The 17,946-nt window shown below is 30.7% G+C and overlaps 1 protein-coding gene across 1 annotated transcript; it reads right to left on the bottom strand.

The window, feature by feature from the left end:
- Nucleotides 1–963: 963 nt before the first annotated feature.
- Nucleotides 964–13,939, bottom strand: LOC127712558 (uncharacterized). The gene is made up of 6 exons (XM_052219067.1): nucleotides 13,707–13,939; nucleotides 7,073–7,216; nucleotides 6,265–6,333; nucleotides 4,310–4,504; nucleotides 2,412–2,552; nucleotides 964–1,736 (listed from the first exon to the last, which is right to left on the bottom strand). Exons 1-6 carry the CDS (start codon nucleotides 13,857–13,859, stop codon nucleotides 1,527–1,529), a joined length of 912 nt encoding a protein of 303 aa, XP_052075027.1. The 5' UTR covers nucleotides 13,860–13,939; the 3' UTR covers nucleotides 964–1,526.
- Nucleotides 13,940–17,946: the final 4,007 nt, after the last annotated feature.

The following is a 17,946-nucleotide window of genomic DNA, read 5'->3' as shown; positions in this document are numbered from 1 at the left end:
ATGCAATGCAAACAATGTCTTTTCATTTGGTGACACATTTTGTATGATGTTCCATTGTCCAGAAATCACACTAAACATATTCCTGTGGAAATTTCACAAATTAGGAAAAATCAGTATCAATTTAAAATCATTTAGGACTCTATCAGTCAAGGGACTTATTGAAATAAGTGCCTTATTTAAGTAGCAAATTCGAAGTTTTGTCACAAATTGTGATTTTGTAGTTTTACCAAAATTTTAAACACATAGGTTTAGATAATATCTTTTCATTAGTAAAATTGAAAAAAAAAAACTTTTTGCTTCTTTTAAGCAGCAAGGTTTATTTGAAGCAGCAAGGTTTATGCCTTTGATGCAATCATTAGCTGCAAATTCTATTTTAGTTGAAAAAATGCTATAAAAATGGCTTTACATAATGAACTGATACTTTCTTAACAGATTTTTCCCAGCAGTGGGATTATTTTTCCTGTAAAATTCAAGGTTTCATCTTATAGATTATGTAATAAAATTCTACTGTTCGCGATCAAAATTTCACTGTTCGGGGGTGTTGAAATTAGTGGGGGTTATTAAAATAATGATACTTAAAGAAGTGATTTTTTGGAAGGAAATTGAGGTATGATACTTAAACAAGTGATTTTTATGTCATTATCCTAGATTTAGTACAAGGTCATCACCTGACATGACCCGGTCATCCTATCAACACAGATGTTGGTTCTGATAATTTTAGCAACATAATTAGTCCCTGGATCATTAGTATTCGATATTTAAAGCTACAATAAAATTAAATCACTTAGTCTAGTGATTAATTTTACTACTTAAATAGGTGATTATTAAAGAAAGACAACTCTTACTTCCAACCTTTATGGACATAATGTTACTTGATTCAGTGATTTAGAAAATCACTCATTTAAGTAAGTCCCCTGACTGTCTATAGGTCAACAATATTAATCTCTTTTTTTTTTAACTATATTTCATCAGTGTTTTTAATTGTTTCACATTTTGACATCCTGGGACATTTTTAGCTAACTATACATACAGTATGGGTTGTCTTATTGTCATTGATTGTTAAAGGTGAACAGTGATATGTTATTGTTCACATATTTATCCTTCAGTCTTTAATGGATAATTGTCTACTTGGCAACATATCACATCTCCTTATTTTTTCATGAACAACTTTGGCAATCCTACTTTTGTCTTTTCAAATAATTAATCTTGTGAAGACTAACAGACTAATGTCAACATTAGCAATAAAAAATACATGATATTTATTCGAAATAAAATTTGTTATTATGCTTCATAGACTAATATAAACCCTTCCTACTTTCCTAGTTTCCTATAAAAGTTAATAACCAGCTATGTATGTTTTAAAAAAAATCCTGGATTTTACATCTTAAAATAGACCTTGCTACATAATGTTAAAAATATACTCCATCAAGTTCTTGATTTCATATGATGCAAGTGTTTCATTAGCCAAAAATACTTATCATAATATCAAAAGACACATTCTTTTCTCAAAATGATACAAAGCTATCTTAATCCACCTTAGAAGATCTTGTGTAGTAATTATAATGGGGTGTAAATGCTGCATTCTTGGAACGTTCATTCTGTAGAATCAGACCAAGTCCAATAGCTGGTAATAGGATGGGAGTCATGAAAAAGAGCAGCCAGTACACCTGTGATACTTCTATAGCATGGTCAACAAAGCAGGCAGCCAGAAGACTGAGGGTTGCAAGTCCTGCTGCCTAAAGGAAAAAAAGTTGTACATTAGAAAAACATTACTGAACTTACACAAGTACTACTACTTAAAATGAGGTGTAATATTTTATAAAACTATTTAACAATATTATAGACTTAGATTGTGTGTAATAATGAGATGTAAAAGATGCAGTTTTGGAACATTCATTTCGTATAATCAGACCAAATCCAATGTGGGTGGGATAACTGAAAACTAAATAATAACATGTACATCTACAGCTTGGTAAAAAAATATACCCCCAGGAGGCCAATAACCACTAGACCTGAGGACTAAAAACAGAACTGGTTTTTGTATGTGAAGTTAACAATAACAATTCAGTGAAGTGCCATTTTTAAACTCGTATGCAATTTTTGTTGTATAACTTTGCAATGGCTGAGATAAATTTCTATGCAGAAACTTGAACAGACGTCAATAATAATACATGCCTATGAAATAATATAAAGGGCAACAGAATTTCCTGCTTAAACAAGAGTGCACATGGTGAACTTTTTTACTTGCTTTACTGGCTATGATTGAATGTATGATAAATCTAGGAGATCAAATTCTTACTGCATGTACAGAAAGTGAGATCAAGATCCAATGCATCCTGCCAGTGACACTGCCACAAATACATGTACACCTTATACAATTATTTTAGTTTTTTTATATCAATATAACTTACTGCCAGATGGGAGATGAAGAGAGCCTTCCTGTCATCATCGCGTAGAAAACTTGGTGCATACCAGATAAGAAATATGGCTGAGAAATCAGATGCACACAACACACGAACAAAGTGCTGATGCAAGAAATGTGGTGTAGTATTCTGAAATTAAAGAAAAAATATTAAATATTATGTTTTTTTTCAAAACATATAATAGCATCTGAGAAGTGCAACCAATCTTGAAATAATAATTCTACATGTATATTAACTTTTAATTTGATACCATTCCAATGGTTTATATTTGACTTAAAATCTGAAATAAATTACATTCTCACTGTTAAATATTTAGATTTAGTAAGCTGATAATGATTTAACTGTGCCTATAAGGTCATTTTTTTTATATATTACATAGGTGTGTTTATAGAACAACTTTACAATGCACATATATGTGAAAAAAAATGGTATTTTGATTTCCCTTTTCTTTTTTTTATATCACTTTCTTCAAGGAATATAGTCATCAAACAGTCACATGTTGCAAACATCAACCATGATTATTAGAAGGAAACATAATCTAGAAAGAACATATTTTTTTTATAAATAACACAGTTGTACTTGTAATACATACAATTTACTTAAAATCTGATGCATTTTTTTTCTTCTGCATTCTTTCTTTTCAATTTAGAATGAGGCCATATTGATCTATGTTTACTCCTCCTTAAATTAGGTGCACAACTAAGAGATTGTTTACTTTTAAGAATTTTAGGCTAAGAAAGATAACCAAATCATTATTTTTCAATAAAATTAAAAAAAAACAAAGAATAATGGTTTCAAGAAATTCAAGTTGATGTGACCATAAAACTGTAACCTATTACATTTCCATGTTCAGTAAACCATGAAATCTCAGTCAAAACCTTGTTTTGCCATAAACATTATAAACAGTTTTCATAATGAGTATGTGTACTAAGTTTTAAGTTGATGTGACCACAATCTACCTTAAACCAAAATTTAACCTTAAACAAGACGACAGAGGCAGAAAATGGAAAAACATAATGCTGCTCTACTATGGTAGGCAGGGCATTTAAAAAGTTCAGGGTCAGTGATAAAAAAAATATGTGTTCATAGAAAACCATGCCATGCTTGCAATGATTCGATGAACCATGAAATTGCTGTAAAACCATAATTTGACATACAATATTTAAAGTTCACATCATAATGCAAATGTGTACTTAGTTTCAAATTAGTGTGACCACAACATCATGGTAAAGAACCTAAGCTAACAAAATTAACCCTAGAATGTAATGATTTCACACTATAATGCATAAACATGTCCACTGAACCTTAAAATCGGGGGACAAACCATAATTTAGCATAAACATTTAACAGTTCCCGCCATAAAGAACATGTGCACAGTTTCAGGTTAATGAGGCCACAAATTCATAGAAATCTACATTGACCAAAAACTTCAACCCGATATGAGATGGCAAGACAAACAGTTGTACCATCTCAAACAGGACATAAAAATTATTTGTATAAATGTTATTATCGCTATTTTACGAATTTTTCCTTTGATCTTGCTGACTGATAATTTCCCATCTCAGCGGAGTCGAGTGATATGAAAATTATCGCTAGAAACTAAGGGGACACGTGCCGTTGTCAAGGAAATTAACAACATCTTCATAGGTAAAATAGCGATAAACAGATTATCATTGGTCATCTCAACTCTATTGCTTTTCTCACTTTCGCCGTACCGGCTCAAGCGAGAAAATCAATCTCGTTGAGATAACCAACAATAATCTATAATTATAATCACTATTCCCTAAACATTGAAGCTCTTACTTTGTCATTTGTTTGCAAAAAAAAAAAAAACAGTGGAGAAGTTCTGCAGAAATTTTTTAAATTACTATATTAAATTCACATACCATGAAAAACATGACTGAGTTTGGGAATGCCAGGCCTTGTAGGCCTTCTACAAACAAAACAAGAAAATACACTCTTAACAGGATGCTGACAAAACCCTTCTGTTCTCTACGTCCAACTGCTGCTGGTGGTGCGTGCATCTGGTAAACATTATAGATCCAAATACTGATAAAAAATGGCAGGAAAAACCACAAGTTCTGAAAATAAAAAATAACCTATATAGAAAATAATTATATAATTTGGTGATTTTTATAACAATTATTACTGATATTTGTTTTGCAATTTGCCATTCAGAATTTGATGCATTATGGGAAAGGTTTCAAAATCATACAAATAAACATTGTGATTGGTTAATAAATGCCCTTAACAATTGAATTAAACAAATGATGTGACATTATTTTTATTTTGGAGTATTAACAAAGAAATTACCCATAATCCAAAACATTCTGAAATGGCAAGTTCACTCTGAACTTTTTTTATCTTTTCACCAGTCAGGGGTACTACTTAAACAAGTGATTTCAGAATCACTTCTTCAAGTGATTTTGGCTGTGAAATATTAAAAATTTTCATAAAAATAGACAGACTTTTTAAAATCACTGAAACAAGTAGTTTGAGAAGTTAAAATGTAATCACTTCAACAAGTGTTTATAACATTTTCTTGATATTTTTCCCACAAGCTTGCCTTTTTTATTGGTAAAAAGACCAGAATTCCATTGAAAAAACAATTATGTACATGCAGAAATTGTCTTTTGCTTGATAAGCCTGTCAGTTTTTACAGTTTATTTAAAAATGCAAAAACTGGAATAATTTGTAGATCAGGACATAACCTTGAAATATGTCATTATAACTCTAAAGAAAACCAATCAGGTTACTTAATATTGTTGACCTTTGTCTGATAGTAAGAGTAGTTAATGAATATTTGATTATAGAAAAATTCCCAAGGGTACTTTTAAAAGCTTTAGCGCACTAACTTACTGTCCAAGCGCACTGGTGAAATTGATATACAAAAGAAAGGGATAATTAGTTCTATGTAGGAAAATTATAGAAAAGTTTGTCAAAATATGGAAAATCAATGAAATTAGCATTTGAAGATCAAAGAAAACACCAAAATCATTTAAATAGGTGATAACTGAATTTATCAAATCACTGAAATAGGTGATAATGAAATCACTTGTTTAAGTAGTACCCCTGACTGTTCACATTCATGAAAATTATCTATAACTAGGATTTCCAGAGAAAAATAACTATTACAAAAGTATATAAAAACCTGTATTATTTCAGCAACATATAGATATGTTGTTAACCCTAGTCATTACAGAAAATATCAGACAAAACATAATATGGAAATATAAATGAACAGGTTTATTAGCTTGGTTTTTTTTGCTGTTAAGTTAACAAAAAAGACGAGGTAACACATGCATTTTTGTGATTTAAACCTTACAAAATTATGTTTTCTGTGGAAATATCTTGTTGGTCTATATTGAATTCAAGTTTACAGGTGGTGCTAAATAGCAATATTGCCAATTTTTTTTATATTTTCTGTTTATTTGAAGGTCATAAAGCCATTCATGTAAATAGAATATCAACTAATACTGAATATACACCATATAAGAATCATTCATTATGTGTGCAAAATATCTCTCATTACGATCTGTTTAAATATCTAATGACACTTATGTATCCAGTCAGTTGGATTAATATCCACTAGTAAACAACAAAATGCTACCAGCATTTACCTGAATTTCCTTTATAATTGTGTCCATTATATGAAGTAAGACATCAACATGGTTATTGGCTTTTGATTTCCATGTCAAACATGTTATACTGTTGAATAATCTTATAATTCATAAAATTGCATTCTTATTCTCTTACAAAAATAAAATGTATGTTATTGAAATGTTTAATTGACACACACTTACACATGTTGTTTAGTTCAGAAATACTGTAATGTACTTACACCGTGACCAAATAACTTGGTTTTGTAGACTTGTCCATAAATCATTATCATCAACATAGGAGCTGTGCCCTGTATAAACATACAATTATCACATTTTTAATGCTGGTTGTTTGGCAGTGACAATGTCACAGTGTGTAGTATACCTATACAATATAATGACATTGACAATGTGTGTAGTGTAGTTATACAATGTAATGACATTGACAAAGTGTGTAATGTAGTTATACAATGTAATGACATTGACAAAGTGTGTAGTGTAGTTATACAATGTAATGACATTGACAAAGTGTGTAATGTAGTTATACAATGTAATGACATTGACAAAGTGTGTAGTGTAGTTATACAATGTAATGACATTGGCAATGTGTGTAGTGTAGTTATACAATGTAATGACATTGACAAAGTGTAGTGTATTTATACAATGTAATGACATTGACAAAGTGTGTAGTGTAGTTATACAATGTAATGCCATTGGCAATGTGTGTAGTGTAGTTATACAACGTAATGACATTGACAATGTGTTAAATGTAGTTATACAATGTAATGACATTGATAATGTGTGTAGTGTAGTTATACAATGTAATGATATTGACAATGTGTGTTGATTTAACATTGTTTAATGGCATTTACAATGAGTTTAGTTTTAAAGGCATTGACAAGGTGTTCGAGTTATAATGGCATTGACAGTGTTTTTTTTTCATTGTGTTACTGTTACATTTTGTTACATGTATCATGGTTTTAATCGCACTGTAATTTTCCATGATGTACCTATACATTGTTATGTTGTTTGATCATATCTAATTCTTACAAGAGTTCTTGCCCACAAGATGGCCCCTTTGACTGTCTCATCACGAGTATCCCTGGTTAAATACATAAACATGGTCATGGCTAACTGACTGGCACCTGTACATCTGACGAAGAAGATCATTAATCCATCGGTTTTCCCAGAAATCTGTAATTAAAAGCATTTTTATTTTAATACATTTATTAAATGACTGAAATTCAATGCATTTTTACCTCAATACTTATAATTCAAAATAATGTAAATCATTTGTAAAGTGTATCAAGGACTGAATCATGCATTTTACATGTACATGCATTTTCAACCATTATGCCAGAATTAATTATTGAACCAATGAACTCTAGCAACTTATTTGAATAATGTAGCTATTAAGATAATCTGGATGTACTCATACATTATCCATATTAACTTATTGATGCTTTGAATAGACTAATTCTGAGTGGTTTTTAATATAAACAATGTTGTTAGAACTTTAAATAATCATTTATATTGTCTTATTGAGTACTGATTTTGTTTTCAATAAATTACAACATAACTAAACATGCTTAATATGTATTGCTATGCAGTTACATGTATGTACAACTGATGTTCCTAAATTCTGTTGATACTTATATTTTGGTAATGTTCAAAATTCGGGTACCACGATTTCCCGAGAACTTCCAAAAACTGAGTATTTATGTACTTAGTAATGTACAATCACTACAGGAATTCAATTTGTGTGTTTTCTATGCAAGTTCCTTGTATAACAATATGGCAGACGAAATATTCAAAAGGTAGATACATGTAACTGTATCTAAATAAAAGTGTAAAAAAGTTCTGAAGGATTAGTTTCTTTCATAATGAAAATTTGAAGTAAATACACCATTTGCAAAACTTAAATTTAAAAAAATTGATTGAAATACAATACTTTTTATACTTTTATTTAGATAGAGTTATCTTCCTTTTGAATAAATGTTATGCAAGGAACTTGTATAAGTTCCAGACCATATGACTATTTGGACCAGGTAGGACCATATGAATATTATACTTGTTTGGTTATAAAAGGGCCAGACCATGCAAGTATTTAGACCATATAGGTATATATAAAGCACCTTTCTCCTGGCTGTTGACTTTTTCATCTGTAAGTGAAACCACAGGCATTTGAGATATGGACCTTTTCTTTGTTCTTTTTCTTGGTGTTTAAATTATTATTCAAGAAACAAAATTTCATATGATTTCTACTTACTTTCATTTAATTGATGTCTTGCACCTAATTATATACAATCTTAATGTTATTGTAAGATCATATGAGTAGGAGCAAGAACACATTAAATAAATGAAATCAATTTGAAATATTTAAGAAATTTTAATTTAACTTACCGTAACACAAATTTAAACACCAAAATATATTAAATTTAAACACCAAAATATATTAAAAAAAAAAAAGAAACAAAAGTGGTTTCAATAGCCAAACTTCCTGCGAATAAAGCAAGTTGGCTTCTTGTTTGACAGTTCATTTAGATATATCTTTGAAGTTATTTTCCAAAGTCAACATATTGTGATTCGTAAGAAAAATCGATATTGACCATGTAAAAATGATTTTTACTATTGCAATAATTTTTACTTGCAAGTAAAATTCAGTTTGTTTCATTTATCAAGTAACATTGATTACCATATGATTGATTACAATGTAAGTCAAAATTTCATTTTAATGAACTCTTAATTATGCGACACTTTTTCAATGTTAATCGTCAGTTAATTAACTGGACCATACGAGTATATACAAGACACACAAATAGAATTCCTGAAGTGAAATTGTACTTTTATTGAGTAAAAATTACTTATATCTCAAAATTTAATTATATACTTTAATATCTTTCGGTTCTCATGTCAATGCTCAGATTTTGGGAGTTCTCTGGCAGTGTTCCAGCTTGAATCTCAGGGCAGAAAGGTGCTAGGGCACTTAAGCGCAATAATCCAGATTTTCAGGGCACAGTTGCATCTAGTCCATGAGGTACGAAATGGTAGATGCATTTGGCCCATAGGGTATGAAATGGTTTCTATCGTGGGTACAAAATGGTAAATGTTTGGTACGAAATGGTAATTTTTCAGAGGCTGATTTAGAGGGTTTTTCAGGGGGCCCGGGCCCCCCCTTTTGTGGGAAAAATTTTGTTGATTATATAGGGAATCACTGAAGCAAGCCCCCTCTTAGGCAGTCAGTGGGCCCCCCCTTATGAAAAATTTCTTGATCCGCCACTGTTTTTGGTACAAAATGGCAGAGGTACGAAATGGTCAAGGTACGAAATGACTTGCTACCTATAAGATTAAGGTTAATGAAATACATTGATTGTATATTCTTTCAAACCAATCATATTCATCGTCTCTTACTGTCCACGGATTAGTTAACAGTTACACAAGCATCTATCGGATCTCCTGTAGTTGGTGATCGCAATACTGGTATACTAGTATTGTGCACAATACTGGTATAAAAATTTTGTACCAGTATTGTACCAGTATTGTTTTTTTTTTAAATTAAATAATACATATAGGTAATTGATCTTTTATTAAAGGTGTCACATATATATGCATAATGATATTAACATATGACATGACAATTTTATATGGAATGATTGTATGTTTAACTGATGATGCCATTGATGGTACACTGTGATTGTAATCAAAGAAATTTTAAATCTTCTTATGTTTTTTTCTTGAGGGAACCGTACTGTCTCAGCATTTTAACAAACTCTTAACTTTCTTCTGTTTTCTTCCAGCTCTCTCTTTCCAAGTCTCAATAGTATATTTTAGTGAATTTTATATTAGTGTAAACAATATTTTATTTTGAAAATAATAATAACGTAAACATTACAAAATGACAATTTTATCATGTTTATTGGGATTGGAAAACAAGTGAATTTTCACTTTTACAAATTTTATGAATTTTATATTGACATTAATGCTGTTATAGCTTCTGTATCATCAGCATTGGTATTGTTTATTTCTTCTTCAGATGGCATTTCTGCAATCCTCAATTCCTATATTGATATTTATGTATTCAGTCTGTGGACTTTCTCTTACGCTTACTAGATTACAAGCTTGTTTAGATAGCACCTGTACGACTCTCTTACTGTAGGAGTGCTTGTCTAGTATTAGTATTTGAGTATTTGTACCAGTAGCAGTGTTCCAGCTTGAATCTCAGGGCAGAAGGGTGCTAGTTGTCTGAAAGGGCACTTTAGCGTTATAATCCAGATTTTAAGGGCAATGTTGGACAGTGTATAAATTACCTTGAATATTGCTAGGCTCACCTGGAGAACATTAGTTGTATTTAAACCATATTCAGAAATTAATGTGTTCTTGATGTTGGTTCCAGTAAGAATTTTTTTCCATCAAATTATCATACCATGAAGCAAAGCATATCATTTTGATGTTAACCTAAACAAACTTGTACATTTGGTATGGAAAATAATCATCAGAAATTTCAATGTTTTATAACTTATACCAAAATAAACAAGTAGTTTTGAATGATGGAGTTATACATGCAAAATTGAATGTTGAATGTAATTAAATTATCTACATTTAAATTACTTGTTCAAATATATAGTATATATGTTATTGAGAGTTATTTATTATCATTTGAATTGTTATAAAAAATATTTTTAAGTGCACACCAAAGTGCTCCTCAGTAAGGAGTTTTATAAATATAACAGGTGAGACAGGAGATAATCATATTTTATATTGATGCAATTATATATGGCAGAAGGTATAAACAGTTACTTTTTTCTCCATCATTGTTAAAAATAACTTTGTTGAGTGCTCCTATGTCAGGAGGATTCTAAAATACAAGAAGTATTAAAAACAGGAAGTGAATCTTGTTATGTTCAAAGTACAAATTTCTTTGATTCCTCTCTAAATTTCATACTCATGGTTATGAAACAAAACATTTTTTACCAATTAAGTTAAATCTATGTATGCCTTTAAAATTGTTTAAGATTTTATTTTTTATGTTATGCCTACTGAGATAAATTTTTTCAGGTGTACATGCTGTACATAAACATTACAAATGGATAACATGTGGACATTTCATTCTGTATTAAATATCTTGTATTTGTTCAATTATCTTAAATCCACTTATTAGATGTCAGCAATCATTAACAAAGGTGATAAAACTGCCAAAGCACTTGGTATTTAACTTAATCCCATTGTCAGTTAATTAGTGTTACACAACCAGGTAACAATTTTACCGGAAACGCCGGTAGGCATGAAATTTGAAAATTTTATTTTTCTGAAAAGGCAGAGGGCAGAAGGGCGGTGGTAAGGGCACCAAGGGCGGGCCGCCCTTCTATTTAGGGCAGGCGGGAACACTGAGTAGATATATCTGCTACAAATTGTATTGCCCATGGTTCTGAATCAACTGCTTTAACTACCCTTAACATTCATGTAGACAAACTAGTAAAAGTAGTTAATTTGATTATAATCAGATTCCCCTATTAGGCAACTTTTTATGTTTAATGGATATTGATATCTTTTATCATGTTTATTGTGAAAGATTGATAAGAAAATAAAGACAAAAAAATGCTTAGAATCTTAGTATACATGTATTAAAATATCTGTAAAAAATACGATTGCATACATGTACATGTAAATGCTGAATTTACAGTGTTATAATAATAGTTTGCTTGAATTTATTAAATAATAACTCAGATAATAAAGCTTTTATTTTATTTTATCTAAATTGAATTAAATAAAATATAGAAATATGATAAAATTTTTAGCAATTATTTATATAATTAACAGTTGTTTGAATAAGATGATTTAATTACAATAATCTTTTGTTTATTTGTACAAGTATAGTAATTATTTTTAACTGGTTGTTAATACACCTTATCGCTATTTGTCCGCCATTACTGGACATCACACAAGTTCCCGTAAAATTTTGACGTCATAATAGAAAATATCTGACGCCACAATGGAAAAGTGATTGTTGTATGACGTCAAAAGTTCGAGCGGGACTGATTCTCGGGTCAAGCGGGATTAGCGATAAGGTGTATTGATTTCACAATTATCCTCTATAAACAAGGAATTATTTGGATCTGGAATAATTTTGAATTCTGGAAAATTGATGAGTAATTTATGATGAAAACTAACCCAACTAAATAGGGTTAGCCATGCACGCATGGCTAAGGGGGGTTAGTTAGTTCATACTGAAATGATAGTGAAATTAAAATTAACCTTAGCCATGCGTGCATGGCTAACCCTATTTAGTTGGGTTAGTTTTCATCATATATTTCTAATCAATTTTCCAGAATTCATAATTATTCCAGATTCAAATAATTCCTTGTTTATAATCTTTTTGAGTTCATTTAATCTCCCTTTGATCTTCAATATCTTTTTCATTATACACCTTAAAGTAAAGTGAACAATACAACTACAATACTGGTATATCAGTAATGTACCAGTAATTGCTGTTTTTAAAATAAAAGTTACAATACTGGTACAAAATTTTTATACCAGTTGGACAATACTGGTATCGTCTTGGTACCTGTTTTGACGCGGACCAGAAATGACGCACCGATTTAGTTAACAGTTTTATATTTCTAAACAAAAGCTGTGACGTCATCAACATTTGCTGTTCATAACATGATGTTGAAGGTCATCTGACTACAACAAAGATGCCTAAAACTCTGCCCAGAAATGTTATTATTGCATAAAATATTAAAGACAATGCGATTTCCGCCATTTTAATAAGGTCAAAAAAATTCTACCGTTCCCCAAAAGATTATCAGTCCTATCTCCACTTTGGTCAAGAAAAGTATGTAACCGTATGCTTCCCCATTTTGTGTTTTTCAAATCACGTGACTGTCATGTGACATGGTTTTACATTTAAACGGGAATCACTGTAGAACAAATGATCGTTGCTTATATAATTTTCTATGGTTTATCGATTTTTTTCATTCAATGTATGAAGTATACATTGATAAATGTATTATTGTCAATGTTGTTTTATGGATGCAATTACTTTTTATTTTCAAATATATGGAATATGTATATCACTTTCATAAATTTTGAACAATTATATACCAAAATATAGGTTACAATTAAATTGATTAAAAATTTGGTGTTACAATCATCATGATCATTAAAGTGAATGAAAATGTCAAAAGTTGTTAATAAAATTGAATGCTGAACAGATTTAACTTTAAAGAATCCGGATTGAAGCAATTTTTCGATTATCTGTTACATGCAAGTGGTTTTTACTGGTTTGTTTACAGTGCGTCACTACTGGTACCCATCATTAGTTGGCAGTCCGTTTGTAATGTTAGCAAACATGAATGTTATTGCTATTACTGTTTCAAATATCAACTGTTTAATGATTGAAATATAATAACAAGTTATCAATCTTTTATTCCATTCCGTTTTTCTAATTCTTTTAAATGGTAGATTAAATGCAGAGACATAACAACCTTAGGTGCGTCATTACTGGTTCCTCGGGGATATACCAGCATGACCAGTATTGCGATCACCAACTACAGGAGATCCCATCTATCAAATGATTCCGATTGTTTAGAACCATGAAATAAGTGATCTTGAAATAAGGCTTGACATGTTTTTTTGTGGTAAAAGCATTGACTCCCTTCTAATATTCTTTATCATGATATCTGACCTGATAGCCAACCACATAATCGGGGAAGAGAAACATTCCTAATGCTATCCATGTTGTAAACACAAGGTCAGATATTTTAGATTTTGACCCTGCAGCTAATCCAACTAAAAGAGCTAATCCTCTTATGACATCAAATACGCAACATGCAGTCATCTTTATGCTGAGTAAACAACGCTTTCGTTGTTTTGGTTTGGAGCGCGGCCGGAAGTTAGTTTGAAACAAGCGCTTGCGGAGCGACCTCTTGTGGAAAAGGTACTTTTGTTTACAGATAATAGCTTTTCTAAAAAGCTAACTCTTATAGTTTTTACCTTTCATTCATAATAGTTATTTTCATATAAAAATATATTGGGTCACAAACTCTAGACTAGAGAAAGGCCAAAATAATTAAGGAGATTTAATATTTTCCATTTTAGGACAGACAACGGCAATGAACACTGTAAAGGTTTTTTTTTCGTAATCAACTATTGCTAAGAGCAGAGACATATAATACAATTATAACAATTGTATTATATGACTCTGCTAAGAGTAAGACGTATGTTCGTTACACGTACGTCCTTGACTATAGCAAGCCGTTGCGGTATTTATTCCCCATTTTTTAATATTGATAATTCATCTTTAAATATTAAAAAGCTTCTCTTTTTTTTTAGTTATTAACAAGGACTTGTATAGTGAGATCACCATACAAATCCTTGATATTAATAAAACGAATTTCTAATATTAAAAATTATTCTTTTAGTATTCAAAACTAGCCCCTTTTTAACTGAAAATTAATAAACAGGTTTAATTCTAGATCTTTTCTATTAAATATTCAATTTTTAATATATAAAAACTGATATATTAATATTAGAAGACGTTTTTTTTTTTTAATATTCCAACATGTTCAAATCATTTTTTTATATTAATAAATGTGTTTTTAATAAAAAAATAAATAGGGGATAAATTCCATAACGGCTTGCCATAATCAACTGAGTTTTTACCTTTTCCTTATTGCTGTAAAGATTTGAAGGTTTTTCTGTGTATCCATGTTTTTTTTGTTTGTCAGCAGACATTTAATTTATCTACTTTTGTTTGTTTGTTTGTATGATTGTGTTAAAAAACGTAATTATGGTCACGTCTTATCTATACATGTCTTAATTTGGTTTCTCATTTATGTATACCCTACATCTCCACAAGAACATATATACTGACATATAGATATGCTGTTCCCAGATCTCCATTTATTTACACATAGAAATTTAGCACCGGTACATTGAATATGTTTACATACAATTTTGTACATATAAAGTTGCTATTAAAACTCCTTTCGAGCTTGCAAATACACCCTGGACATGCTTAGACGCCTATATGAGCAACATACCCGTATTCCGAAAAAGGGACTTTTGTAAATCGTAAGAGAGTCGTTTTCGCCTCCACCTGTTGAAATGGTACTTGTTTTATTCATTTGTACTTATACACCAATTCTAACCCAAACATTAAAATGTGACACATTTCCCCGAAGCCCCTGCGTAAAATAGCTTAAATCGTTAAAAAATAATTAAATTTTGTTTGTTCGAAGAGCTTTTTTAGATTTACCTTCATCAAAGCACTTCATGATCATTCAGTTATTATAGCAAAATATGATATTTAGTCTTTTTGGTTGCATGAACATTCTTTTTTTATGTGGCAAAATACTGAGCCATCACTTGTCTGATAAAAGTGTAATTTTTTGTCATCTAGTGGAAATATTCATTAGAAACGGTATAAAGGATCCTCCGGCACCAATAATATATCATGACAAAACGAGACCACTTTAGTAACCCTCTTTTCGTTGCTAATATGAGGATTTCAAATTCTTGTCTACAGTGCTAAACTTTCATATATTAAAGAATTATTACAAAAATGGTGTTTCTGTTAAATGAGGGGCGTAAAGAGGGGGTACCTGCACGGAAGAACGCGAAATAAAATTGCCATTTCACGATGAACGAACAATTAAAAATTTCTTGCACGTTGATCTTTTTACCGATTTCACGAAACACGGTGAATAACGAACCTTTTTCACGGCTGCACGTGAAATAAAAATGGCAAAACACGCTGCACGAAAATAACCCTTTACCACCCTCTTAAATAATTTTCGAGCTTTGGGTAGGAATACTGTGCGCTGTTGTAAGTTTTCAAGGGGATCATAATCCAGACCTATATGGCTAATTGTTGGTCACAACTTGAGGATTTGTATAGTTAACTGTTTACTATACAAATACTTGATGGTCATATCAATTTCTAAATGAGGCATATCCGGTATGTATTTGTTACAGTATAGGATCCAGAATTATCCTAGTACAAATTGGAATTCCAATATCTACTATAGTAGAAATTGTAATTCTGATTTATACTAATTAAAATCAAGTACAAATCGGAATTCCAATATCTACAAGTCAGAGAAATTTGGATATCCAGATACGGGAGGGATTGTGCTTGATTTTCATATGATGAAGACATAATCCTTCGATCAGTATAAGTGAGGTCTGGAGCTGACATGTCAGTAACTGCTAGTAGTCCTTAGTTAATTTATGTTGATCATTGTCATTTTTCTAAGTTTCTTAATTCTCTTTATACATATTCTAGCATCGTAATCGGACTTCTTTTAAACTGAGTTTTACTGTGCGTATTGCTGTGTGTTTGTTTATTCCACATTGGCTAGAAGTGTAGGGGGAGGGTTGAGATCTGCCAAAACATGTTTAACCCCGCCGCATTTTTGCGCCTGTCCCAAGTCAGGAACCTCTGGCCTTTGTTAATCTTGTATGCTTTTTAATTTTGGTTCATTTATAAGTTTCGGAGTTTAGTGTGACGTCAATTATCGCTGAACTAGTATACATTGTTTAGGGGCCAGCTAAAGTACGCCTCCGGGTGCGGGATTTTTTCGCTGTGTTGAAGACCCATTGGTGGCCTTGGGCTGTTTTCTGCTCTTTGGTCGGATTGTTGTTTCTTTGACACATTCCCCATTTCCATTCTTAATTTTATTGTACTATGAGGATCCTGGATTGTACCAAATTTCTAGTAGGATCAGGATATTACTAAAAACAATAGTAAGTATGATCCTGGGTTCCACTGGATATTTTTAATTTTTCTTATTTTTATTATTAAAATATTTATTATTTATTATGTTTGCTGACTCAATTGATAAGTCGCTAAACAAAAAAAAATGAAAATATGATTCTACTTTCAAAATTTTATTGCAAACACAATATGGTCAAATACACAAACGGCTTTCGAGAAATTATCTTAATTTGTGATAATTAAATTTGCTAATATTTTGTTCATGGTATTTTGATAAGCAAAACAAATTGACTTTACAACACGAACATAGTTAAGGGAAACAGATTTTGCGTAAATAAACAAGATTGTCTTCCAAAGATTAATTTTGAGAAATTAATGCAAATTTAACATGTTTTTTCTTCAATTTTGTATCGAAAGACACAATCAACATAAATGAATGGTTTTTTTTTTTATCTGACCGACAATATTTAAAAGACTTCCAATGAAATTTTGGATTTGTTTAAGAATGTCCTTATAATTACTAAAAAATTGCTAAAATTGAAGTGTTTAACTATATCCAGGTAGCTATAATTTTATCAAATATTATGGAATACATGTACACTAAAGTGTTGTTAAAACCTTCAAGTACCTCATATGAACTTATGCTTTTTGTGAATTTTGTAAAGATGGAAAGGATTTAGAAAAAGTCTCTGCTGTGAAATAAATTCATATGAAATTCTCCATACCTCTTTTTTTTGGATTCAAACAAGTTTAAATATTGGTTTATTTAAATATAAAGAAAAACAAAATAGTCCTTTCATTGCGTCTTTTTAGGTGATCATCCATTACAATATAGGATCCTCCTAGTACAAATCTGGATATTCCAATTTCTACTTTTAGATAATGGAACTCAGATTTGTACAAGGAGGATTACCTACTGTATTCCGATTTTTACTAGGAGGATTAACTAGATCCTACTGAACTCCAATTTGTATTAGGATTAACTAGATCCTACTGAATTCCGATTTGTACAAGGAGGATTAACTAGATCCTACTGAATTCCGATTTGTACCAGGAGGAATAACTAGATCCTACTGAATTCCGATTTGTACTAGGAGGATTAACTAGATCCTACTGAATTCCGATTTTTACTAGGAGGGTTAACTAGATCCTACTGAATTCCAATGTGTACTGTAACATAGACATGATCTATCGTTTTAAAACATTT

This window comes from Mytilus californianus, unplaced genomic scaffold (genome assembly GCF_021869535.1).
Source record: "Mytilus californianus isolate M0D057914Y unplaced genomic scaffold, xbMytCali1.0.p SCAF_8, whole genome shotgun sequence".
NCBI lineage: Eukaryota > Metazoa > Mollusca > Bivalvia > Mytilida > Mytilidae > Mytilus > Mytilus californianus.
The sequence above is the reverse complement of the archived record's forward strand: the minus strand, read 5'-3'. Positions and strand labels throughout refer to the sequence as shown.